General features: G+C 58.3%; 2 protein-coding genes across 8 annotated transcripts in view; both read left to right on the forward strand.

The window, feature by feature from the left end:
* LOC127032755 (uncharacterized) overlaps positions 1 to 17,404 on the forward strand; it is a 73,188-nt gene extending 55,784 nt beyond the window's left edge. The window contains exons 2-3 of one of the 4 annotated variants that reach the window (XR_007768900.1): positions 6,415 to 16,550; positions 17,079 to 17,404. Coding sequence is in view for 1 of the 4 variants with exons in the window: in XM_050920293.1 (XP_050776250.1) it covers positions 14,537 to 15,442 (906 nt within the window). In the remaining 3 variants the exon portion in view is untranslated. Of the gene's footprint in view, positions 1 to 6,414; positions 16,668 to 17,078 lie in introns of those variants that run through there. The other 3 variants (XR_007768902.1, XR_007768901.1, XM_050920293.1) reach the window with 3 other exon arrangements.
* Positions 1 to 22,609, forward strand: part of LOC127032751 (H-2 class I histocompatibility antigen, Q9 alpha chain-like) — a 31,596-nt gene extending 8,987 nt beyond the window's left edge. The window contains exons 2-9 of one of the 4 annotated variants that reach the window (XM_050920283.1): positions 4,949 to 5,218; positions 18,217 to 18,492; positions 18,869 to 19,144; positions 19,285 to 19,374; positions 20,033 to 20,065; positions 20,385 to 20,408; positions 21,253 to 21,285; positions 21,716 to 22,609. In XM_050920283.1, coding sequence (XP_050776240.1) covers positions 4,949 to 5,218; positions 18,217 to 18,492; positions 18,869 to 19,144; positions 19,285 to 19,374; positions 20,033 to 20,065; positions 20,385 to 20,408; positions 21,253 to 21,285; positions 21,716 to 21,720 — 1,007 coding nt within the window. In that variant the 3' untranslated portion in view covers positions 21,721 to 22,609. The remainder of the gene's footprint in view (positions 1 to 4,948; positions 5,219 to 18,216; positions 18,493 to 18,868; positions 19,145 to 19,284; positions 19,375 to 20,032; positions 20,066 to 20,384; positions 20,409 to 21,252; positions 21,286 to 21,715) is intronic. The other 3 variants (XM_050920284.1, XM_050920285.1, XM_050920286.1) reach the window with 3 other exon arrangements.
* Positions 22,610 to 26,187: the final 3,578 nt, after the last annotated feature.

Genomic DNA, 26,187 nt, shown 5'->3' on the forward strand with positions numbered 1-26,187 from the left:
ATGCGGCTATTTAATTATTATTACCATACTGCCTATTTCAGCTATTTATTTTTCAGAAATGCATCTAAGATAGTTGCTACTCTATGGGGTGTGTGTATATATATATATTTTTTTTTTGCTCAAACATGAGAATTCAGCAATAGTCCTGAAGACAGGCAGTCCTTAAGAAAGAAGTAGGAAATAAAGTTTACCAACTTCAAGATCCTTCATGTTAAGACAAGTTCCTTTCATCATCTTCAACGCAGCTTCCCCCTGAGAAGAAGCACTTCTCATGATGTTTCATTCAGGCAGCCAGGCCTTGCATTTCCTTGCTGCACTGTTTGCATTTTGGATGCATCCCCGTCTTATCCACAGGTAGAGGAACTTTATTAAAATATTCCCAAACTGGGTCTCTTTTACGGCCTGCTGCCATTACAGATTTTCCTTTCTAGTGGGAGAACAGTACTGGCAGATCTCATATCAATGAAGGCAACACTCAGAAAGATTTCAAGACTTCTGGAATATGCTGCTCAAACAGTTCCACTTTTGTTTCTACTGCCTGTCCCTCCCTTCTTATGTTTATCTCCAGACTTCTCCTTGTCCAGATCTATTCCTCCCCCAGCAATCTTCTGTTCATTGCACTTTTTGAAACTTTGCACTTTTAGAGAGAGGTAAGGGATTGATGCTGTGCACACAAATTTGCAGAGGGACAATAGGGTTGAGGTCTGTTATTTCTCACCTCCCTCAATATATTTATTTTAAAACATTTTTTGCTATTAACAAGCATGTTATCTCTGGAGACACAAATCCACAGTTTGAGAAGTGAAAAACTAAACATCTCTGCTGATATCTTCTAGACTGAGCACTGAGTCCCATTGGGTAGACCAAAAGATTAACCTAAATAATCTATACTGGAGTCCCTGGAACCCCTTAAAATTGGGTCCCTAATCCATGAACTATTGGAACTCAATTTACAAAACTTTTCCTAAACATGACATGAATATATCATCTCATACTATAGAATTAGAATTTATAATCCCTGTTCCGTAATGTATCTTTAGATAGGTTTTTCCTAAAAGAGCATTTTATCAAAAAAATCTGTTTTTTTTTTTTTAATCCTAGATTTTTATCCACCCTGATTGCTGACCACCTGACCAAGAGCGTGATAGTGACTGTGAAATGCACAGGCAGATCAGAGAAACTATAAGATTTTTTTTTTTTTAAAATGCAATAATGATGGTGGATTTCAACTATCCCCACATTGACTGGGTACATGTCTCCTCAGGATGAGATGCAGAGAGAAAGGTTCTTGACACCTTAAATGACTGCTTCTTGGAGCAGCTAGTCCTGGAACCTACAAGGACAGAGGCAATTCTTGATTTAGTCCTAAGTGGAGCACAGGATCTGGTCCAAGAGGTGAATATAGCTGGATCGCTTGGTAATAGTGACCATAATATAATTAAACATACATGTGGTGAGGAATACATCACAGCAGTCACCACAGTAGCATTTAATTTCAGAAAGGGGAACTACACAAAAATGAGGAAGCTCATTAAACAGAAATTAAAAGGTACAGTCCCAAAAGTGAAATCCCTGCAAGCTGCATGAAAACCTTTTAAAGATGCCGTAATAGAGACTTGACTTAAATGTATACCCCCAAATTAAAAACAACAGAGAACTGAAAAAGTGTCACCCTGGCTAAATAACATAGTGAAAGAAACACTGAGAGACAAAAAGTCCTCCTTTAGGAAGTACAAGTCCTATTGGGGGGAAAATAGAAAAAGGAGCATAAACTCTGGTAAGTGAAGTGTGAAAATATAATTAGAACGGCCAAAAAAAAGTGAAGAACAGCTAGCCAAAGAATCAAAAAGTAATTGCAAAACATTTACGTTCATCAGAAGCAGGAAGCTTGCTGAACAGCCAGTGGGGCCACTGGATGATGGAGGTGCTGAAGGAACACTCAAGGACAAGGCTATTGCAGAGAAACTAAATGAATTTTTTGCCTCGGTCTTCCTGGCTGAGGATGAGAAGGAGATTCCTAAACCTGACCCATTCTTTTTAGGAGACAAATCTGAGGAACTGTCCCAGATTGAGGTCTCATTAGAGGAGGTTTTGGAACAAATTGATTAAATAGTAATAAGTCACTGGGACCAGAGGCTATTCACCCAAGCGTTCTGAAGGAACTCAAATATTAAATTGCAGAACTACTAACTGTGGTATGTAGCCTATCATTAAAATCCACTTTTGTATTGGATGGCTGGAGGATAGCAAATGTGATGCCAATTTTTTTAAAAAGGCCCCAGAGATGATCCTGGCAACCTGACCTCAGGACCAGGAAAATTGGTTGAAACTACAGTGAAGAACAGAATTATCAAACACAGAGATTAACACAATTTGTTGGGGAAAAGTCAACATGGTTTTTGTAAAACAAAATCATGCCTCACCAATGATCTAGAATTCTTTGAGGGGGTCAACAAGCATGTAGACAAAGGGGATCCGCTGGCTATAGTGAACTTAGACTTCCAGAAAGCCCCAGACAAGGTCCCTCACCAAAGGCTCTTAAGCAAAGTTGTTATGGGATAAGAGAAGAAGGTCCTCTCAGGGATTGGTAACTGGTTAAAAGAGGAAACAAAGGGGTAGGAATAAATGGGCTGTTTTCAGAATGGAGAGAGGTAAAGCGTGGTGTCCCCCAGGGGTCTATACTGGGACCAGTCCTATTCCACATATTCATAAATGATCTGGAAAAAGGAGTAAACAGTGAGATGACAAAATTTGCAGATGATACAAAACTACTCAAGATAGGTAAGTCCCAGGCATACTGTGAAGAGCTACAAAGGGGTCTCACAAAACTGGTTGACTGGGCAACAAACTGGCAGATGAAATTCAATGTTGATGACTGTAATGGTAATGCACCCTGGAAAACATCCTCACAACTATACATATAATGATGGGGTCTAAACTAGCTGTTACCACTCCAGAAAGATCCTGGAGTCACTGGATAGTTCTCTGGAAACATCCACTCAATGTGCAGTGGCAGTCAAAAAAGCAAACAATGTTAACCCCTCCTCATAACACAAGAACTAGGGGTCACCAAGTGAAATTAACAGGCAGCAGGTTTAAGTTTTTCTTCACACACCACACAGTCAATGTGTGGAACTCCTTGCCAGATGATGATGTGAGGGCCAAGACCATTACAAGGTTCAAAAAAGAACAGATAAGTCCATGGAGGACAGGTCCATCAATGGCTATTAGCCGGGCTCGGCAGGGATGGTGTCCCTGGCCTCTGTTGCCAGAAGCTGGGAATGGGCGACAGGGGATGGATCACTGGATGATTCCCTGTTCTGTTCATTCCCTCTGGGGCATTTGGCATTGGCCTGTGTCAGCAGACAGGATACTGGGCTAGATGGACCTTTGGTCTGACCCAGTGTGGCCTTTCTTGCGTGGTGGGAGCCCTCACCAAGGAGGGGGGAGATGGGGGGGGGTGGGCAGTCCTCCTGCTCCACTGATTCAATAACTAGTTGGCCAGAGAGGAGGAGCAGCAGCAGCCCTGCTTGCTGGATTGGGCCCTTGGGCTCTGAACAAAGGAGAGTAAGAGGGAAAGTGGCTGGCGTTAAGGGGGGGGGGAGATACAGGGTAATCAGCAGCCAAGGAAGCGGAGGAGAAGAAAAGGGGGTGTCTGACTCCGGTTACGTCTGAGCTGGGAGAAACCAGACAGAGCTAAGCCAGGGCAGGGCTGTCCCTGGTGTGTGTCCAGTGCCCAGCGCAGGGGGGCTCTGGTCTAACTAGCGAACAAGGCCCTGATCCTGCGTACACTGTGTGTAACATTACTCAGGTGAGGCAGGCTCCAGTGGGGCTGTTTGGGTGAGGGAGGGTCCACATGGCAACTCTGCAGGGTCTGAGCCCCCTGACACGCTGAGGAGCTAGTGGGATCAAACAAGCTGTATCAGCCTGACCCCCAGGCCCCAACCCCCTGAGCAGTGACTGATGTCAGGGGGACACTCACAGGGTGAAGGGACTTGGGGGTTCAGTCTCTGCAGCACCTTTGGGAGCTGCAGCCTTTCTCCTCTTCCCCCCCCCCCCCCGACCCGGCCCATGGGGTGAACTTGACAGCAGGGACAGGGCATCAGCCTGTGAGCTCGATGGGGCAGGGCTCATGCAGTGCCTGGCACAACAGGCCATAATCCCGACCGGGGACCTGGGGGGCAGCCATAGGCTGAATCAGTGACCCAGTGTGTGTGCAGCTGGGCCCCTGGGTCCTGTCCCCCTGCAGCTTGGACCACTCTTTCCCCCCCCCCCCGTAGACCCACCCATGCTTCAGCTCCTGCATCTCCAAACCCCCCCATCTTCTCCTGCTCCACCTTCTGGGGGCTGCTTCTGGGACAATGTGCTGCCCTCCCCCATAACCTCTTTCTGCTCCAAGTGGCTGTTCCCCACCCCCCATAACCACATCCCCCTCCTCACAGCCCCTGCAACCCTGTTCTCTTCCTGCCCCTCAAGGGCCATCCAGCATTGCCCTCGCCCCACCCCCGAAGCCCTGCCAAGCTTTGCCCCCCCTTTCTCCTGCCCCATGTCTGCAGAGGGCGGCTCCTGGGATCATGTGCTGACCTCTCCCTGCTCCCCCTGCAGGCCTGCCCCCCCTTCCCATCTCTGCTCCCCTCCCCCTCATGCCCCCTGCAGCCCTGAACCCCCTCACCTCTCCCTGCCCCCTTCCTGGACCCCTTTCCTTCCTCACGGTCCCCTGCTGTCCCCCACCTCTTCCCAGAGGAGTGTGCGGCCCCCCCGCCCCTGCTCCAGCCGCGGCCAGCCCCGCCCCTCGGTCCCATGCGATGGGCCCCGCCTCCCTCCCGGGCGTGTCCAGCTCCCTGCCCCCCCTCGCTCTCGCGTGGCTCTTACAGCTGAGACCCGACACACACACACGCACGGTGCCCGGTGCCGGCTCTGACACCCCCCCCCCCCCGTGTCCCCGCAGACCCAGGCCCGCACTCGCTGCGCTATTTCTACACGGCGGTGTCGGAGCCCGGCCCGGGGCTGCCCCAGTTCATCACAGTCGGGTACGTGGACGATCAGCTCTTCGGTCAGTACAACAGCGAGCGGCGGAGCGCGGAGCCACGCGCGGAGTGGGCGAAGCGGAACCTGGACGCGCAGTACTGGGAGCGGAACACACAGATCTTCCAGGGCGCGCAGCCCGTGTTCCGAGCGAACCTGGACACCGCGCGCCAGCGCTACAACCAGAGCGGGGGTGAGTGCGGGCCGGACACGGGGCTCGGGCTGCGCGGGGGGGGGACACGGGGACTCACAGCGGGGGGGGAGCGGAGGAGGGGGACCCGTGGGGGGGGGTCAGTGTGACTTGGGGAGGGGACACAAGGACTCACAGCGGGGGGGGGTCGGTGTGGGGGGAGCAGAGGGGGACCCGTGGGAGGGGTCGGTGTGAATTGGGGGGAGGGGACACAGGGACTCACAGCAAGGTGGGGCTGGGGGGTCAGTGTGGGGAAACAGAGGAGGGGGACCCATGGGGGGTGTCGGTGCGACTTGGGGAGGGCACAGAGGGACACAGCAGGGTGGGGCTGGGGGGTCGGTGTGGGGGGAGCAGAGAAGGGGGACCCGTGAGGGGGGTCAGTGTGAATTGGGGGGGAGGGGACAGGGGGATTCACAGCAGGGTGGGGCTGGGAGGTCAGCGTGGGGGAGCGGAGGAGGGGGACCTGTGGGGGGGGTCGATGTGACTTGGGGAGGGGACAGAGAGACTCACAGTAGGGGGGGTCGGTTTGAGGGAGCAGAGAAGGGACCTGTGGGGGCTGTCATTGTGAATTGGGGGAAGGGGACAGAGGGACACAGCAGGGTGGGGCTCGGAGGTCAGCGTGGGGGAGCGGAGGAGGGGGACTCATGGGGGGTGTCAATGTGAATTGAGGGAAGGGACAGAGGGACACAGCAGGGTGGGGCTGGGAGGTCAGCATGGGGGAGCAGAGGAGGGGGACCTGTGGGGGGGGTCGGTGTGAATTGGGGGGGAGGGGACAGGGGGAGCGGAGGAGGGGGACCTGTGGGGGGGGTCGGTGTGAATTGGGGGGGAGGGGACGGGGGACTCACAGCAGGGTGGGGCTGGGGGTCAGTGTGGGGGAGCGGAGGAGGGGGACCTGTGGGGGGGTCAGTGTGACTTGGGGAGGGGACAGAGAGACTCACAGTAGGGGGGGCTGGGGGGTCGGTGTGGGGGAGCAGAGGAGGGGGACCCATGGCGGGGGTCGGTGGAAATTGAGGGGGAAGGGACAAAGGGACTCACAGGAGAGTGGGGGCTCAGTGTGGGAGGGTTCACGAGGGGGCTAACGTCACGGTGGTCGTGGGGGGAGGGTGGTATGAATGGGGCGAGGGGACAGACGTAATTGGGGGTGAGTGTTGGCGGGATATCAGTGTGAAGAAGGACCCCGAGGGGCTGGAAAGGGGGAGGAGCTGGTGTGACTCGATGCCAGAGCAGAGGGGGATGGAGCAGCACATGGGGTCGTATTCACCAGTGTGCGTATCCTTCTTCTCTGATCTCCGCACCAGGTGAGTTCTGTGCTGTCCAGAGAGCGTGGGCGCTGGTTCTGCCCAGATTGGCCCCTTCTCCCTCTCCCCCGGCCCCTCAGAATGGGGGTACAGGCGGCTGTCCCCCATCTCCTGCAGACAGGGGCCATAGGACCAGTCCCAGAGAGGGGACAGGGCCTGTACTCCATCCTGGCCCTGCTCAAGGAGAAATTGGGGCAATAGGACCGTGCTCGGTCTGGAACATCTCTGGAAGAGCCCTGGGCAGCCCCAATTCAAGACAGATGTTTAAGTCCCACCCTGGCGGTGATCCGCAAAGGGCCTGTCTGTGCTCCATGGAACTGAGACACAGCCCTGCCCACCCCCCTTCGTCAGCATCACCTCAGAGCTCGGTGTCACCTCTGCATCCCAGCACATCCGGTTCAGCTCCTCGCCCGTCGGCCTCGCCACAGCCCCCGGGTACCTGCCACGGGTTCATTGTCAGGGTCACTGCCCTCAAACAGGAAGGAGTCACCTCTGGCCATCCTCAGCGCCGCTCCAGCCAGAGGGTGAGCCCCACAAACCACTTCCCAGGCACTCCGGATCCTGGAACCGTGGGTTCATTCTGCGCTGGGAAGAGAGACGCCTGAGCTCCACCCCACGGAGAGCTCGCCTGGGGCTGGGAATGACCCACCGTCTCTCGGGTTATTGCTCAGGAGAGATGGGACAATTCCCTGCTTTGTTCAGGACGGCCAGCAGCCTGCAGGAGGTCGCAGCCTGCCCCAGTGTCACTGCTGGGTGTGTTGTGTGTGGACACACTGGGGTGAGTGCACACGAGAGCTCCAGTCTTTCCTGCTGTCCCTGCCTGCTCAGACCTTGGTGCGTCTGAACAGGAGAATCTGGCCTCCCCGGAGCCTCAGCACCTCTCGGATGGGGCTCAGCACCTGTCGTTTCCTGTAGCCGGGCCGGACAGGAGAGTCTGGCTTCCCCGGAGCCTCAGCACCTCTCGGATGGGGCTCAGCACCTGTCGTTTCCTGTAGCCGGGCCGGACAGGAGAGTCTGGCTTCCCCGGAGCCTCAGCACCTCTCGGATGGGGCTCAGCACCTGTCGTTTCTTGTAGCCGGGCCAGACAGGAGAGCGCTACGGGCAGTGCCAGCCTGTGGGGCTGGGTGCTTGCGTGAGGTGAGCTGAGTACGGAGCAGGAGACGGAACCTGGCATGAACTGGGTGCAGCTCAGGGTGATTGGCTGCGGGCTCTGGCCCTGTCCCCAGGGTTGAACAGCTCCCTCCTCCTGCTCCGAACCGACACCAGCGCAGTGCCCTGCGTCAGCGAACAGGGCGGGACGAGGTCGTCACACCAGCAGGAGGAAGCCGACCCTCTGATGTCCTGTGTGGAGCGAAGCCCCCAGCGTGGTCGAGGAATGAGGCGTGACGAGCGACGCAGGGAAGAGCTGGCTCAGGCACTCAGGAGCCTGCGCCCAGACGTCCTACTGTTCCTACTGAGGGAATTTCCAGTCTCACTGAGAGACCCATTTGTGTCTCACCCACGCTGCAGGGTCCCTCCTTTCCCGGCTGGAAGGGATCCCGCTGGCATCCAGGAAACCTTGCACCGGGTCTGCCTGATCTAGAGCCGGGGGCAGTTCAAGCCGTGCTGCAGGAGACGGAGCTTCTCTGCTTCTTCACCGGCTCTAATGTAGGTCTTGGAATTCCTGCAGGAGGGTCGGACCCAGGGCTTGGCAGTCTCAATGTCACGTCGAGTGGGTGCTCTCCCTGGGCAGGGAGAGGGTCTCTGTACGCTAGGATATCCAGCGTTTGCTCCCAGCTGCATCCCTGCTTCATCCTTCTACCAGTTGGGGCTCACGGCACCACTTCTCTTCGCCGGTGCCCAAGGACAGGAACCGCGGGCACCAAGACATGAGCCGCTCCCCGACACCGAAAGGGGACAGGCAAGGAGACCGGGACAGTGCGAGACCCACGCCAGGCTGCTCTCCCTCACCGGCATCACTGCAGCCGCTGCTAAAGACACCCACGCGGGTCCCTCGTATCTCACCACGGGATGCACCACCCTCCTGCTGTCAGTGTACCAGACACTTCACGGTACCATCCACGCCAGGGGCGTACGCGGCAGCTAGGGACCTGCTTACACTGCCGGTACCATGGTCCCTGGACGTCCAGGACTTGGCATCGTCGGCAAGAGACCCTACCCAGCTGTAGAACGGCTCCAAGACCACTCTCCGGGGAAACCCCCTCTGGTCACTTTGCCCAGGGTGTCCCCATGGCACCGACACCGGGAGGGTCGGCACTGCCATGGTCTCCTCGCTTCATATCGTCAGGACCATCCACACTGTTCTCCATGGCCATCTTACACAACAGGGACATCTAGTGCGATGGGGTCCCGAACACTGGGACCGGGGGCTGACACCCATGCAGGGGCCTTTCTGGAACTTGTGGGGGTTTCCGCCAGCTCAGGGCACCGGCTCCAGGCACTCTGACTCAGTGGCCTCAGAGCAGAGCCCCTCCGGTACTGCACCGAGACACACCAGACCCGAATCCCAGTACGCATCCCAGTACCGAGCAGCTGAAGCAGGTTCCCCACTCAGAGGAGAGAGCAGAGACCTTAACAGCTTTAACCACCTCCTCCTCTTTGCCAGACGAGGCGCTGGTGGCCCCAGAGGTGCCCCACCCCAGGGTGAGCACAAAGCCCACCAGGACTTATCGAAGCGAGTGGCACAAAACTGGTGTCCAGGCAGAGGTGGTGAAAGAGTCACTCAGGCCTTCCCGGCTAGCTGTGCGACAGCAGGCCCCTCATCACTCTTCCCCTACGTGAGGCGATCCCAGAGCCCACTGAGGCTCTGGCAGAACCCAGCCTCCCTCCCTCCTAAGCGAACGGAGCGGGAATATTTTGTACCTGCCAAGGGCTGAGAATTTTTATTCTCTCTCTCACAATCACGCGTCCCTAGTCGTGGCAGCTGCTGAAGAAAGGGACCATCAAGTTCAAACGGGGCCCACAGGAAATGCAAAGGATCCCCAAAGTTGGCTTTGTTCTGGAGGAAACCCCCTCGCTGGGGGGATTGCAGCTCCGCGTGGCGACCCAGCAGGCCTGGCTGGGTCGCTGTGATTTTTGCAAGTGGGAAGCGATGCAGAAATGGCAGGACCTGCTCCCTTAGGGCGCCCAGTTGGAGTTCCCTGCCCTTGTGCAGCAAGGGAGAGCAGTGGCCTGGGCCTCTCTGCAGGCAACCCTGGATGTCATGGGTTCTGCGGCCAGGTCAGTGGCCACGGTTGTCACCACGCGCAGGAGCTCGTGGTTACAAACTCTGGGATTTCCACAGGACGTGCAGCAGATGACCCAGGACCTCCCATTTGAAGGTTCCTCGCTCTGTTCAGAGCAGACAGACACCAGACTCTAGGGCAGCACTGAAATCCCTGGGCCTGCACTCGCCCGCATGAGCTAGAAGGCACTATAGGCCCCAGCAATACAGGCAATGCTGTTCTCCACTGCCCAGACACCAGCAGTGGAGGAGACAGAACAAGGGGTTTGCGTATAGGCCCCTTCCACCCTCCTCCTCCACGGGGCCATCCCAGTTGGCTCCTCTTCGTTTCAGCATCTCAAAGCCCTCGTTTCGACATGGTGCTTGAGAACGACATACCAGTCCCTCCACACCAGGATCCAGTTACCCCTGTATCTTCCAACCGTCCTATTCCTCAGTGCCTGGGAACACATTTACCTTGGAGTGCAGGGTCCTAAACACAGTGGAATCTGGGTATAGCTTCCAAATTTTGTCTACTCCTTCCCACCCACCCACTCTCCCCGTCCCTCTTCAGGGACCCTTCTCACAAGCATCGTTTGGAGCAGGAGATACAATCCTCCTTTGGATGGGAGCTGTGGGAGAGGTTCCGCACCCACTGAGGGGGAAGGGTCTCTATTCCCATTAACTTTCTCATCTCCAAAGCCAAGGGAGATCTCAGACCAATCCTAGACCTGCCTCGGCTCAACCACTGTCTCAGAAAGTGAAAGTTCTGCATGGTCTCCTTAGCCTCCATCATCCTGTGGCTGGATCCAGGGGACTGGTCTGCCGCCCTCAGCTTGAAAGGTCCATACTTTCACATATTAATTTTCCAGGGCCACAGAAGGTGTCTAAAATTTGTGGTAAACCAGACCCATTAGCAAGTCGCAGCCCTGCCATTCGGTCTGTCGGCCGCCCCGGCAGCCTTCACCCAGTGTGTGGCAGTAGTAGGGGCCTTTCTGATTAGGAATCTGTTTTTTTCCCATATCTCAACAATTGGTTGATCAGGTTGGTCCCGAGCTCAGGTGGAGCCTGACATCGACCTCATACAATCCACCTTCCAGACTTTAGGTCTGCTGAGAAACATACAGAAGTTGACACTTATTCCTGTGCAAAGAATAGAGTTCACTGAGGCAGTTCTTGACTCGGTGGGGGTGAAGGCCCTTCTGGCGCACCGCTTCTGTACAGCCTGGGCCCTGATAACCCCCCTGCAGACACACCCATCACGACTCCTTGGCCACATGGCATCAGGCGTGTACATGGTTTGACACGTGAGGCTGAGACTCGGACCTCTCCAGCCTGGCTGGCTGTGGTACACTCCCCTTCCAGACATCATCTGGGCACAGCTCTCACCGTACCAGCTTGAGGCCTGGAGAGGGTATTTCCCTCAGATGAAGGAACCGATCACCCCCCGAGACCTGAACCTTGTCCTCACAAAGCCAACTGGCCCAGCCTTGGAGCCGCTAGCACCATGCACACTGCTGCACCCCTGTGGGAAGGTCGCCTTTCCGATTCCCATCATGTCGGCTAGACGAGTGTCAGATCCGAGCCCTCACCGTGGAGCCCCCGGACACAATCTACTTTAGAGACAGAGTCCAGCTATGCCCACATCCAAAGTGCCTCCCAAAAGTGGGCTCCCCAGTTCCACATGAACCAGCTGATTTTTCTCCCGGTCCTGTACCCTGAGCCACACGCAGACCGAGCAGGACAAGGCCTGCACTCGCTGAATGCCAGACGGGCGCTGGCATTTGACATTCGGGGACTAAGCCCTTCCCGTAAATCCCCGCAGCTTTCCACAGTGCTAGCGGGAAGAACAAGGGGGCTCCCCATCTCCGCTCTGAGGATTTCGTCTTGGGTTACATCGCGCGTCCAGGTGTCTTCTGACCTCACGGAGATTCCCCATCTGCCGAAGGTCACTGCTCACGTCACAAGGTCTCAGTTCTCTTCAGCGGCCTTTCTAGCGCAAGTCCCTACTCAGGATATCTGCAGCTCTGCGACCTGCTCCTCGGCGCACACGTTCTCAGCGCACTGGGCTGTCACTCAGCAGGCCAGGGACAATGCATGCTCTGGCCGTGCTGTGCTGCAGCGTAGCCTGACTTGGGGTGTGTTAGTAGTGTTGATTTAATTTATCCGCTTAATTTAATTGTATTTAATTTTTAATTAATAAATAATTTTAATAATTATTAAAATGTATATTAATTAGTATGGGTTTTGGCTCTCCAATTTGTTTGATCAGAAGATAAAGTTCGTCCTGAATCAGGCCTCACAGAGTTTATAAAAGGAACTTTGGGGCTATGACAGGAAGCTCACACTGAGACAGGTATAGTTATAAAAACCTTTTATTAAAATCAATAAAATAGTAAGCAAATGGTAAAACAGTTAGAATTACTGTTATTTGAGAGATACAGATGACAATACAATATTGTAAGCTGCAAACATGGTTAATACTCACGCTCTGTTTTAATAAGCTGGTGTTGGAAGATACAGACCACGCCTGTGGCAATTTCTGTTTTCACACCTCTGGCAGAGGAAGCTAAATGCAGGGCTGTTAAAGCGGTTTGCTCTCTAACTTAACCCTGTGAGCCTAAAATAAAACATAAGGGAAATTAAATCCCTGTACGCTTACAGTTTGAAAGAAATAAACTACGGCCTGTTAATATTAATAACTGTCACAGATGGGTAGCATCGACACGTTGTTGAAGGTGGAGGCAATGAAGAGTAGACGGGAGCAGATAGGTGGGTAGATTGCCTGCCTGATGGTGAGCTACCTCGCCTTTTTATAGGGCATTAGTCAGAAATCCTTCCTCTTATGCCCAAATTTCATCCTTCCCCCATGGAAATGTTAGGGTACACTTACTCCATAGGCTAATATGTATGTGCGTATGAATGACAGGTATGTATGCATTTGTGGTGTACTTGTTAGATATGTGGGCAAAAATCCTGCTTTTCCACCCTTTACTGTTGGTTCAGGCAAAGGTCTCTAGACATCTGCGTGGGTGTTTTTGTCTAATTTTACTGATATCTGGGTAAGGGTCCCAAAATGTGTTAACTTCGCATTAGCTTAACATACAGGGTTTTGGCCCTGTAGGTCTCTTGCATTACAGCCAAACTTATTCTTAATATAAATCTATAAGCCTATTACATCAAATACTCAAATTTATAAGAGATATATTTACACAGACCAGCAGATTAATCGTTAGGGCTACAGCAGTCAGCTTGTCCTTGAACTCTGGGCCCCCCTCCAGTGCCGTGGCTTGTGAGTCACCGACATCGGAATGGACACGAGCAAGTGCTCGAAGAAGGAATGATGGTTACTGACCTTTCTGTGACTGTTGTTCTTTGAGATGAGACACCCACCCCCCGGCCCCGCTCTCGGAGTTGTTGGTAAGACGGGACTGAGGGGTGCGGGCTCGGCAGGGCCCCTTATACCGGCACTATGAGCCCATGGCACCAGGTGCTCCAGAGCCGACCCGACAGGTAGCACTAGGGGAAATGTTCCAGCAGTGATGCTCGGGGAGCTCGCACCCCTACATGGGAACGGATGTGTGTAGCACATCTCGACGGACAGTGGTTATAGAAAGGTTAGTGGCCATTTTCCCTCAGTGATCAGGGGGTTGTTTAGACAGAGACTCAGCTTTAATCTCAGAGATGACCCCTGTTTGTCCTGGGGCCCAAGGAATGGCACCTCCCCTCCTTTTGTCCAGCACCATCTCACCGAGGGAGGAGCTCTGGGAACTCTGGGTGTTCATGGAGCCCTCAAGATCCACATACGCTGCACACGGTGTTTGTGCATGGCCAGGGCTCGGTTTGTTCTCTGCCATCCCACAACTAAAGGACAAACTGTCAAAATCTGCCATGCCAGGATGGCTGAGATGGTGCAGCCCGCAGCCTACAAGTCAGAGCCGCCCCAGCACCTTGCCTCCACCCCCCTCGCTGAGAGTGGCAGCAACAGCCCACGGGGCTGCAGGATCCGTACTGCCCTGTGTGGTGAGATCTGCCTGGCCCGGTTCAGACCTTCCCACACTGTCACAGCTGGACATGCTGGCACCAGCCCACGCTGCTGTCAGTGGGAGAGGGCCCAGCGCTGGGTCTGCCGGTAGCAGAGAAGGAGCTGAGCACCCTGGCTTGTCATTCTGTTAGACCCACCCCTCATGGCTCCCCATTGTGGGAATCCTCTGGGGTACGGGTCTCTGCTCGTGTGGCAGGGAGAGAAAAGGAAAATATGGCCTGGCAGACTGACCATTTCCTTCGAGTCACAAGGTCCATGACCAGCTCCCCTCTTTGGAGCATTTCTCTGAGTTGATAAAAAGCCCAGTGGGTCCATGCCCCGGTTCCTCTGCAGCAGGAATTCACCGTTTATTTCTGTAACACCTAGAGGCTCATTCCCGACTGTCTGCCCACAGGGACGTGTGTCCTGGGCCGTGCGGGGAGCTGTCTCCGCAGGCAGGCTCTGCGGGTAGCTGGCCAGACCCTCCCCAAGCAGTGCCTGGCGGGTCTGGTCTGCCCGTGCAGCTACAGCAGGCCTGGGGTGTGGGACGGAGCTATGGCCCCAATAACCCCAAGAGGAAGCTTCAGTCAGTCAGGATCAGTTTCCTAATGTGGGGATAGTTTGTTTAGCCTTCTCGTGGCTGAGGCGTTTGGGGGACTCCCCCCACCCAAGGCGTGTGAGGGCATATGGGGGTCACACTAACCAGGAATGCACACGCAGCCCCAGGGCTCCCCTAGCTCTGAACTAGCCCAGAGTTGGGTGGTTCTGGCCCCACTGCAGGGCTCGGGGGCTGTTGGATGGGGGCTGAGCTTCCACCTTCTCTCCAAACCCAGTGTCCTCATCCATTAATTCTGTGCCCCCCACTCCCGGCCCCTCCGTGTCCTGTCTACACTGAGCTTCCCATGCTCCCAGCTGCCTGCGTGTCCCGGCCGTGCCGCGCTCAGCCAGCCAGCTCAGGCTGTTCCCTGACAGGGCAGGAGGCTCCACTCCCAACTGGGGGGGGGGGGGCAGGGGTGACTGAGGACGGCAGCATCTTGAGGGGAGCTGGGTTGGGGGGACTGAGGGGGCTGGTGCAGAAGGAGGGGGGGTGGGGGCACAGAAGGTGCAGAGGGGCTGGTGCTGAGGCAGGGTGGGACAGAGCAAGCAGGGTACGGAGGGGGCTGGGGTACGGGGTGGAGGGGCCGGGGCAGAGGGAGCAATTGCAGGATCAGGCTGGTGGAAGGAGCTGTTGTAGGGTGGCAGCGGGTGCGGAGGGAGTACATAGGGTGCTGAGACAGGACATCATCGGGGGGAGGGTGCCCAGAGCTGGGGGGCAGGACAGCGCAGGGGCTGGAGCGGAGACTCTCCTGGGTGGGAATCAATGGGGAGCAGACCCCAAAAGGCAGGAGATGGTCAGGAGGAGAGACCCAGGAAATGGGAAGAGCCTGGGGAGGAAAGCGAGGTGGGCACCCCCAGTGCCTGGAGGGGGGCCGTTCTGGCTAGCTTGTCTCGCTGCTCCCGTGGCCCCAGCAGCGTGGTGGCAGGGCTGTGAGACGTGCCGTGTTGGGGGGAGCAGGTGGAACCCAGCAGCCTGCCCAGCCCTGGCTACCTTTGGGGTTTGTGTGCAGACGGGGGCTAATTGTGTCCAACCTGCGCTGAGCTCAGGCCGGTGCCGGCTGCGGGGACGGTTACTGGGGTTGGCTCCGGCCCCCAGCAGGCCCTGAGCTGCCGTTACTGGCTTGGCCTGAACCCCATGCAGTGAGTGGAGGTGGGGGGCTGGCTGCACGCCCTACAGGGGCCTGATTCGCAGGGGGGGGTGCCCAGCTCGCCTTTCCAGGTGAGAGCGTTGGGCCCCTTTCAGTGTTTCTGGCTAGACCCCTCCCCAAAATCGCCTGTCACTGGTGAACACGCAGCCCAGACTGTGGCTTTCTCCGTGTGGGATGGGGGTATGCGAGGGTGTTTGGGTCCCCGCCTGGGCTATTCTCATACCATTCCCCCCACTGCACCCATGGGCTCCCTGCTTCTGTTTGCCGAGCCAGTTGCCCTCCCTGCCACTAGCTTCTCTTTCCTGCCCCCATGTCCGTCCCCACCTCCTGACAGCCCAGGGTGCAGCCACGTACCAAGGGCAGCCCTGCTCTGGGTTCCCTGGCACATGGGGCCACCTTAGCCGGGGGCAGCGTCTCTGCCGCTGGTAGGGAAACGGGCCATCCTAGCACAGGGCGTCCTGCGGCTCCAGCTCCGTGGCAGAGGTGGCCAGGCTCAGGAGCAGAACCAGCGCGGTTTGCGCCTTGGCCATGGTCGCCCCCGGGGCGCTAGGCGGCGCCTGGAGCTGTGCCCTACAAACCGGAACAGGGAGACGCTGGGAACGTCGGGCACGTGTGGGGCGGGGGCGCTGCTGGGTGGGGTCGGTGTGAGCGGGGAGATACTGGGAACATCGGGCACGTGTGGGGCGGGGGCGCTGCTGGGTGGGGTCGGTGTGAGCGGGGGGAAACTGGGAACGTCGGTCACGTGTGGGGCGGGGCGCTGCTGGGTGGGGTCGGTGTGAGCGGGGAGACACTGGGAACATCGGGCACATGTGGGGCGGGGTGCTGCTGGGTGGGGTCGGTGTGAACAGGGAGACGCTGGGAACGTCGGGCACGTGTGGGGCGGGGGCGCTGCTGGGTGGGGTCAGTGTGAACGGGGAGACACTGGGAACGTCGGGTACGTGTGGGGCGGGGGCGCTGCTGGGTGGGGTCGGTGTGAGCGGGGAGATACTGGGAACATCGGGCACGTGTGGGGCGGGGTCGCTGCTGGGTGGGGTCAGTGTGAACGGGGAGACACTGGGAACGTCGGGTACGTGTGGGGCGGGGGCGCTGCTGGGTGGGGTCGGTGTGAGCGGGGAGATACTGGGAACATCGGGCACGTGTGGGGCGGGGGCGCTGCTGGGTGGGGTCGGTGTCAGCGGGGAGACACTGGGAACGTCGGTCATGTGTGGGGCGGGGGCGCTGCTGGGTGGGGTCGGTGTGAACAGGGAGATACTGGGAATGTTGAGCACGTGTGGGGCGGGGGCGCTGCTGGGTGGGGTCGGTGTGAACGGGGAAACGCTGGGAACGTCGGGCACGTGTGGGGCGGGGGTGCTGCTGGGTGGGGTCGGTGTGAGCGGAGAGACACTGGGAACGTCGGGCACGTGTGGGGCGGGGGCGCTGCTGGGTGGGGTCGGTGTGAGCGGGGAGACACTGGGAACGTCGGGCACGTGTGGGGCGGGGTCGCTGCTGGGTGGGGTCGGTGTGAGTGGGGAGATACTGGGAACATCGGGCACGTGTGGGGCGGGGGCGCTGCTGGGTGGGGTCGGTGTGAGTGGGGAGATACTGGGAACATCAGGCACGTGTGGGGCGGGGGCGCTGCTGGGTGGGGTCGGTGTGAACGGGGAAACGCTGGGAACGTCGGGCACGTGTGGGGCGGGGGTGCTGCTGGGTGGGGTCGGTGTGAGCGGGGAGACACTGGGAACGTCGGGCACGTGTGGGGCGGGGGCGCTGCTGGGTGGGGTCGGTGTGAGCGGGGAGACACTGGGAACATCGGGCACGTGTGGGGCGGGGGCGCTGCTGGGTGGGGTCGGTGTGAGCGGGGAGACACTGGGAACGTCGGGCACGTGTGGGGCGGGGGCGCTGCTGGGTGAGGTCGGTGTGAGCGGGGAGACACTGGGAACATGGGGCACGTGTGGGGCGGGGTCGCTGCTGGGTGGGGTCGGTGTGATCGGGGAGACGCTGGGAACGTCGGGCACGTGTGGGGCGCGGGCGCTGCTGGGTGGGGTCGGTGTGAGCAGGGAGACACTGGGAACGTCGGGCACGTGTGGGGCGGGGGCGCAGCTGGGTGGGGTCGGTGTGAGCGGGGAGACGCTGGGAACGTCGGGCACGTGTGGGGCGCGGGCGCTGCTGGGTGGGGTCGGTGTGAGCGGGGAGACGCTGGGAACGTCGGGCACGTGTGGGGCGGGGGCGCTGCTGGGTGGGGTCGGTGTGAGCGGGGAGACGCTGGGAACGTCGGGCACGTGTGGGGCGGGGGCGCTGCTGGGTAGGGTCCGTGTGAGCAGGGAGACGCTGGGAACGTTGGGCACGTGTGGGGCGGGGCGCTGCTGGGTGGGGTCTGTGTGAGCGGGGAGACGCTGGGAACGTCGGGCACGTGTGGGGTGGGGGCGCTGCTGGGTGGGGTCTGTGTGAGTGGGGAGGGGGCAGAGGGCCCCTGTGCATCGCTCCGGGCAGGGCAGGGTTAAGGGGGGGGCTCTGCCCAGCAGCTCCTCCTTTTATGGTCCTGCTGGTCCCTGACTGGCTGCTCCCCGCAGCCTCTGTAGGCAGCTTGGGGGACTCCCCTCTACTGCTCCTTTCCCGGGGCAGGGGGTGGGGGGGCTCCAGCAGGGGGTCTCAGGGCGGGTGCCCCCGTCACAGGGCCTGGGGGTGTCGGAGAATCTCTAGCTGCTCCCTGTGGCTCAACCTTGACCCAGCCTGGGCCCGGCTCCGTGTTTCAGGGTTTCACACTTTCCAACTGAAGTACGGCTGTGAGCTCCGGGCTGACGGCTCCAAAGGGGGGTTTTACCAGTACGCCTACGACGGGGGAGACTTCATCAGCCTGGATAAGGACAAGGAGACCTGGGTGGCGGCGGATGACGCGGCTCGGATCACCAAAGGGAAATGGGATGCTGACAGGAGCTACACTCAGAGACAGAAAGCTTACCTGGAGGAGACCTGCATCGAGTGGCTGGGGAAGTACGTGCAGTACGGGAAGGAGACGCTGCAGAGGAGAGGTGAGGGGGCACGTCAGACCCCGGGGTCACTGAACGGGGTGTATCCTCACGGCAGAGATCGCTCCCCCACGTCCATCACACTGAGCGTTGTCCCTGGCAGGACGTTTCTGTTCCCCCATTGGGCGCGGCCCCAGCGTTGCTGCAGGAGCCGCCATTCGTCTCCCTGTCCCATCACGTTCTGTTCAGCGCCACCCCCCCAGCCAAGCCGAGCCCCTCGGGTGCCTGTGCTGTGGCCGTGGGCCGCATGTATCAGAATCCGATGTGAGAGCGCTGCTGAATCAGCTCCTGTCCCTCTGGCCAGGCCCTTCGGCTGATGCAGCCCCAGGGGATCCAGCTCAGGGCATTCCCTGTAACTCCGTCTCTCCTTCCCCCCCAGAGCCACCGCGGGTGCAGGTGAGCGACCGGCCGAGCCGGGACGGGCTCACCACCCTCTCTTGCCGGGTCCACGGCTTCTACCCACAGAACGTGGCCGTTGTGTGGCTGAAGAAGGGGATGGCCGTGCCGCAGGAGACGATCCAGTGGGGGGTCGTTCCTAGTGGTGATGGGACCTACCAGACCCGGGCCACCATCGAGATCGACCCCAGCAGTGAGACCAATTATACCTGCTGCGTGGAGCACCCCACCCTGGCGCAGGATCTGAGAGTGCCCTGGGGTAAGGGGTGTGTGGTCCTGGGATGGGGAAAGAGGGTTGGCACCGGGTATGGGGCTCCAATGGGGGGTGGAGTGACTGACCCATATAACAGAGCAAGAGGGTTTGTGGTTCCCCTGTTCACCGGCCCATTCCCGTTTCAGTGCCCAAGTCCAATGTGATGCTGATCGTGGGTGTCGTCATCGGGGTTCTCGTGCTGGTCGCTGCCATTGCTGGAGCCGTTGTCTTCCTCAGTAAGTGCCGGGTGGGGCTTCGGCGCGCCGTCTATGCCAGGCCATGGTGATGTGCCCATCACCGTAGAGCCTGGGCTGGGATTGCTGACCTGCTCTGGCCTGGCTGGGCCCCTGCACCCACCCCTACAGCCCCTGGCGGCAGTGCTGTGTGGCTGCCCCACTTTGCTGCTGGGCCCAGGGCTGTCTGGTGGGGAACAAAGGGGCAGTTTGCTCTGGGCCCCCAGCCGCAGAACTTGAGTGGTGCTGACCTGGCACGTGGGGTTGCAGCGTCACACCTGAGTCTGTGCTGTGACCACATGCGCCAGGTCGCAGGGCCAAGAGTGGGGAGCCAGGCCCAGCCCCCCAGGACAGGAGCCCCCAAGGCAGCACGAATGTGAGGCAGGGTTGCTCTCTGCCCCTCATCATCTGGGTCTCCCCCTGTGTTTTTACACCTTTGAGGGGGCCTCAGACTCTGCCCCAGGCCCCCAAAACTCTATGTGGCCCTGACTGGGCCAGAGCCACCAGCCTGAAACCCAGGGAGGAAAATGGTTCGTACAGAGCCTGTCGTCCTGCCCTGGGGATGGGCCGGGCCCCTGGGTTCTGAGCCATGGGCACAGAGCGGAGCCGGTTCCTGCCCCGGGAGTAGCCGCACTCACTGCGATCTGCCTTGTCTCTGCAGAGAAGAAGAAAGACGGCTACAAAGCGGCTCCAGGTAAGTGCTGAGCCTCTCCCCTGTCCCTGTCACTGTGTGACCCGGTATGTGGCAGCCTGGGGCCAATCCCAAGAGACCTCCCCTAGCCCCCCACGGCTGGGGAGCTGCAGCAGTGGGACTGGCCAGTGACACTAACGCCTTGGCTGTGCCTGGGTGCTCTGTGTAGGTCACCCATCACCGTGGTGTCTGGGCACAACAGCAAAACACCAACACCTGGGTCAGTCACTGGGGTGTGTACGTGTATAACCAGTGTGGGGCGGGGGGAACCGGGACCCTGTGTTCCGCCAGATACTGACCCCGGCTTCCTTCTCCCCCACAGCTCACGAAGGCTCTGCCAGCTCCGGTAGGTGACGGGAGGGTGACACTAGCCCAGGGGACGTGCTGCTCTCGCTGAGGCTGCTGGGGGAGGCACAGGACATGTTAATACACCCCAGGGTCCCTCTGTGGGGTGGGGGGGTCCCTGCTGTTTCAGTGATACAGGGAGTTTGGCTGCATGGGGAGATCAACCGGAAGAGCTACATTATTCAGCTACAGCTGCGCTGACCCATTTCCCCATGTAGAAAACCCTGATTAGGCTGAGTTCAGAGGAACCTAGGGGAGTTACTGGGAGTCAGAGGAGTGTCAGCACCCAACTCCCCGCGGCTGCATTGAAATTCCCGCTGCAGCCTGTGACGTCGGTAGGGTGGCACACACCCCTCTCATGCCAGACCAGCCGTGTGTGTTTCCCGTGGGGCTGGGGTGCGTCTGACCCCTTGGAGCAGCATTTTGCCCTGGTGGTGTCTGGCCTGGGTCTAACCCCTCACCCTCCTGCTGCAGCCGGGAGCTGGGTTTGGCGCTGTTGGGACAGGACGTGTTGTACTCTGAGCAGGGGGGGTGTAGGAATCTCCGCCCCACTGATTTCAATGGGGCTTGGGCTCCCGAGTCACTAAGGTGCTTCTGAGAGTCCCACCCCCATAGGTACGAGTCCCCAGTGGGGGGCAGCGCAGGGATCTTAGCCCCGGGGAGCAGTGACCAGCCCTGACTCCTGCTGGCTCACCCTGCGCCGTCCCTCACACCAGGCAAAGTGCAGCCGATCGGCTGGGGCAGTGTCACCCCCACCCTGCAGCAGGGTAAATGCTGACACAAGGGGCCGGGCGGGGGGTCAGCGCCGGAGACACTAACACCCCCCTTCTCCTTCTCCCTCCCAGGAAGCAACCAGGGATCAGACACCTGTATCAAGGGTAAGTGAGGGGGACACTAGCCAGGGGGATTCAGTGGGGCGAGACCCCTTCCCAAGAGTCACCCAGGCCCTGCCCCTCTGATGAGCTGGCCCCAGGGAGCCCTGCCCCTGATCTCCCTGCAGTGGGGGTGCTGAATGCAGGGGCAGGTCTGCATCTCCTCTCTGCAGGGAGGGGTTCCAGGAGCAGGACTCTGGGAGGGGGTCGGAGTGTCCCTGGCTATAGAGGAAGGGGTCGGGATGCGTCACAGCTGCTGCGCTGGGCGCCGGGAGCAGTGATCGCTGTCGGCTTTACGGTCTCCTCCCACTCGGCGTGGGGTGTAGCGCCCAGTCAGAGCTTTACCCCGAGCGCCAGGGGAGCCCAGTACCATAGCTGGCACTGCTGGGTCTGCTCACCCTGACCCCGGCGCTGACTGTCTGTCTCATTTCTGCAGCGTAACGGAGCCCGTCGGCCCCTGTGCAGCTGGCTGGGGGGATCCCAGACACAAGGAGAGACCGGAGCAGATCAGGCTCCTGGGAATGCAACAGCTCATCAGCACCTTCCACATCCTGCTTAAAGCCTTTGCCTTGATTGTACCCGAGCTAAATGCCCAGCTGTGAGACAGCAACTGCAACATTCTCTTTAGAATTGAAACCTCCCCGGCTGCAGACTGTCAGGGATGGTCGGGGTCGCTTATTGTTTGATTTCTGCAGAACTGTCGTGTTTTAAAACTTAAATCTATGGGGATCTTTTTTTGTATAGAAAAATAACCAGGGTGGCTGGACTGAATTGTTAGCGTAAGGCTGGACCCAGCACACACTGTTCTGTCTGCTGTGATTGTTACAGACCCAGATTTCAGTTTCTGCTGTGATTAAGGGATTAAGATGTTGTTCTTTTTGCTGCTGGAGCTTCCTGTGTAATGGGCTAAATCCTGCTGTCAGGGCACTGGTCACCCCAGTGTCAGGCCTTGTCTACATTGCGATTTGCACCGGTGCAACTACAGAGGTGTGAGTTTGAAGTGCCCTAGTTAAATCCCTGTGTGGACACTTAGTCTGGTGTAAGACAAGGCTTCTTTTGATTTAAACTGATTCCCAAGTGACCTAAGCGACACCAGAAAAAGCCACTTCTTCTCCCAGGATCAGTGTCCCCAGCTGATCTGGTGCACGTTTGTGTGTAGACAAAGCCTAAGCTGGCGCCAACTCTGCTCCCAAATGGGTTGATTTTGTGTGTGATGGATGTATGTAATTTTTTTTTCTTGCTTAAGATTTTAAAACCAGTTTTAAATAGTAACGTTCTATCTCTTGGCAATTTTCAGCTGGACACAATAAATGTAGGTTTGGGGTTTTAATCTCTCTCCAGCCCATTTGGAGGATTCTGTCTGTGGCGGGTCAGGGAATGGGGGGGTGCCTGGCAGTGCTGGGGAGCGCGGGGGCCTGGCAGGAAGGGGCTGGTGTGCGTACGTTGGGTTTGGGGTGGTCTGACGTGTTTGGGGGTGAATAATGGGTGTTGGGCAGGGCTGGGCACCAGCGACACTAATGAGACATAGCCACCCAGAGCTGCCCTGCCCCGAGTAACAGGGTGTCTGAGCCAGGCCAGACTGCCCCTGCTGAACATTCATCGGATACAAAGCAGAGATGACGGGACAGGGACTGTGACTCAGGCAGAGTTTCAATAGTGCCTAAGGGATTTAGGAGCATGCATACCAGGATTCATGTTCCTAAACCCCTTAGTGCTTTGGGAAGCTGCCTCACAGGTCTCTTCCTTTAAACTCGGGCTCAAATGAATCATTGAGCAGCCAATCCATGAACCCCTCCTCCAGCTGGGGCAGAGAGCATGTGGAGGGGTGGAGAGTGGGGGGGCTAAGCTGGGTCCGGGGCTGGCTGTCCCTTGACCAGGGGGGCTGAGCCAGGCTGAGCTGCAGGAGGCTGTGGTCACCATGGCTGTAGTGCCAGTACGCCCCATGTGGGGCCACGTAGCCTGGACACTGTACACAGTGACCCCCGGGTTAGGATGGGTTCAGATCCTGGAATGGGGCTGGCGGGGGGGCGCCTGGGGGCTCTCACAGCCCAGCGCAGGGTTACAGGAGTGGTGCCAGCTGGGGAGAATGAATCCTTCAGAGAGCAGCACCTCAGTTGGGGCCTTTCCTCCCTGTCGCTGACAGGGCCCGAGGGGAGGGTGATCAGGGTGCTGGTTTAGGGGGTTTCTGCGCCTTTACCAGTCATGTCTCTTACCCCAGTAAATTGGTGTGTGACGTGCTCTGTGGTGCTTGGGGGTTTCACACGGACACTCGCCCGCGGGGGGATAAACCTTTGCCTGCTAAGGCCTGATTCATATGGGGTTTGCACCAGGGTCACTGGGTTGGGTGGAGGCAGGGCAGGGACATTTTGATGGGGGTAGGTCAGTTGGTGCCTCACCGGGACAGGTTGTGTTGCTAGCAAGATGCTCACACCTGGCAGGCCCCCCACCCCCCCACCTGTACAGGCCGAGCCGTGTTTCACTGCAGCCCCGGGCGGAACGACACACCACGCTGGTTACACCGGCCTGGCTGCAGCGACCAGCGTGTGTGTGGACGGGGTGGTGCAGGGGAGGGGAAGGAGGTGGGGAGGGGGCTAATCTCCCCTTGGGAGTCTCGCTCAGAGGCTCAGACACAGGCTTTGTGGGGGCTGGGCCAGGCCCAGTCTGGCACCTGAGAACCATCCACCTGCCCTAGCTGGGGCCCAGTTTAATGGGTGGAGGTGAGTGGGGGGCGGGGGGATCTAGAGCAGGAGCCACATTTACCAGCCCCCAGGCTCGTGCCCCTGACCTAGTCAAGGGGCTGGTGCTGCTGGGAGGCAGCCCTGACAGTGGGGACTGGGCGTCTGCTTCATTCTCCTGTCAGTGTTACTGTGGCTGGTCCCCGCTGCCAGGGCGGCACCGGTGCAGCTGCTCTGCTGGGATGCTTAGCGAAACGGCCGCCTATGCAGCCAGGAGAGCGTCTCCCACGGGAGTCGGTGCTCCACCTCCGGGAGAGGCAGGAGCTGTGTGGACAGGAGCAGCTCTGCCCTTGACAGCGCTGGCTACACTGGCGGGGGGGGGGGGGGGGTCAGTCGGGGATCACCCCTGAGCAATGGCCAGCCGCAGGGTCCTGTTCCTTCCAGGCAGCCGACACACCCAGGGAGGGAGTTTGTACCTTTACCCTGGGTAAGCAGAACCCCCCTTCCCTCCCACCCCCTCCCATGGGTGGGTGTCCCTGGGGGGCTGCCACACCCCCTTCCCCACCCGTTCAGTGGAGATCTGGTTCCATTCACCCCCCGACTGAGAATCCCAGAGCCACAGCTCGGGGGGTGGAAGATGACCCAGAGCTGGTGTAGGACCTGCCCAAAAAAAGACGGTTACTCACCTTCGTAACTGTTGTTCTTCGAGATGTGTTGCTCACATCCATTCCAGTTAGGTGTGTGTGCGCCGCGTGCACGTTCGTCGGAGAAACTTTTACCCTAGCACCCCAGGCGGGTCGGCTGGGTGCCCCCTGGAGTGGCGCCGCTATGGCGCCGGATATATATCCCAGCCGCCCCGGCCACCCTTCAGTTCCTTCTTGCCGGCTACTCCGACAGTGGGGAAGGAGGGTGGGTTTGGAATGGATATGAGCAACACATCTCGAAGAACAACAGTTACAAAGGTGAGTAACCGTCTTTTCTTCTTCGAGTGATTGCTCAGATCCATTCCAGTTAGGTGATTCCCAAGCCTTACCTAGGCGGTGGGGTCGGAGTGAGATGCGGCGGTATTTAGAACTGCTACGCCAAATGCCGCGTCATCTCTTGATTGTCTGACTAGCGCGTAGTGCGCGGTGAACGTGTGGACCAATGACCAGGTCGCTGCACGGCATATCTCCTGGATAGGCACGTGCGCCAGGAAGGCTGCCGCCGCCGCCTACGCTCTCGTGGAATGTGCCGTGAGGTGGCCAGAGGGGACACGAGCTAGATCATAGCATGCGCCAATGCATGCAGTTACCCAGGAGGAAATCCTCTGAGAGGAGATTGGCTGACCCCTCATCCGTTCTGCGACCGCCACAAACAGCTGAGACTTCCGGAACGGCTTTGTTTGCTCAATGTAGAAAGCGAGCGCTCTACATACATCTAAGGAGTGTAGCTGCTGCTCCCGCCGAGAAGAGTGTGGTCTCGGGAAGAAGACCGGGAGGAAGATGTCCTGGTTGGTATGGAAGGCAGAAACAACCTTAGGGAGGAACGCCGGGTGGGGTCGCAGGTGCACTTTGTCCTTATGGAAGACGGTGTAGGGTGGGTCGACTGTGAGAGCTCTGAGCTCGGAGACCCGTCTGGCCGATGTAATGGCCACCAAGAAGGCCGTCTTCCATGACAGGTACGTGAGCGAGCAAGTTGCCAGTGGCTCGAATGGCAGGAGCGTGAGCCTGTTTAGGACCAAGTTAAGGTCCCAGGTAGGAGCAGGGCAGCGTACAGGGGGGTAGAGATGCTCCAAGCCTTTAACAGATCTGGTGACCAAGGGGTGGAAAATACGGAGCAGCCACCTTCTCCTGGTCAAAAGGCGGATATGGCCGCTAAGTGCACCTTTAAGGAGGATGTCGCCAGGCCCTGCTGCTTAAGGTACCAGAGGTAGTCTAGGACCGTGGGAATCGGGGCCTGCGTAGGGTTCACCCCCTGAGTAGCACGCCAGCAAGAGAAGCGCTTCCACTTGGCCCTGTACGTTGAGCGAGTGGAAGGCTTCCTGCTGTTAAGGAGGATATGCTGGACCGGTGCGGAGCAGCTGAGCTCCGCCGTGTTCAGCCATGCAGGAGCCACGCCGTGAGGTGCAGGGCTTGTAGGTCTGGGTGACAGAGCCTGCCATGATCCTGCGTAATCAGGTCTGGGTGGAGAGGAAGGGGGATTGGAGGGTCCACAGACAGGTCCAGCAAGGCGGTGAACCAGTGCTGTCTGG

This window comes from Gopherus flavomarginatus, chromosome 12, assembly GCF_025201925.1.
Source record: "Gopherus flavomarginatus isolate rGopFla2 chromosome 12, rGopFla2.mat.asm, whole genome shotgun sequence".
Classification (NCBI taxonomy): Eukaryota; Metazoa; Chordata; order Testudines; family Testudinidae; genus Gopherus; species Gopherus flavomarginatus.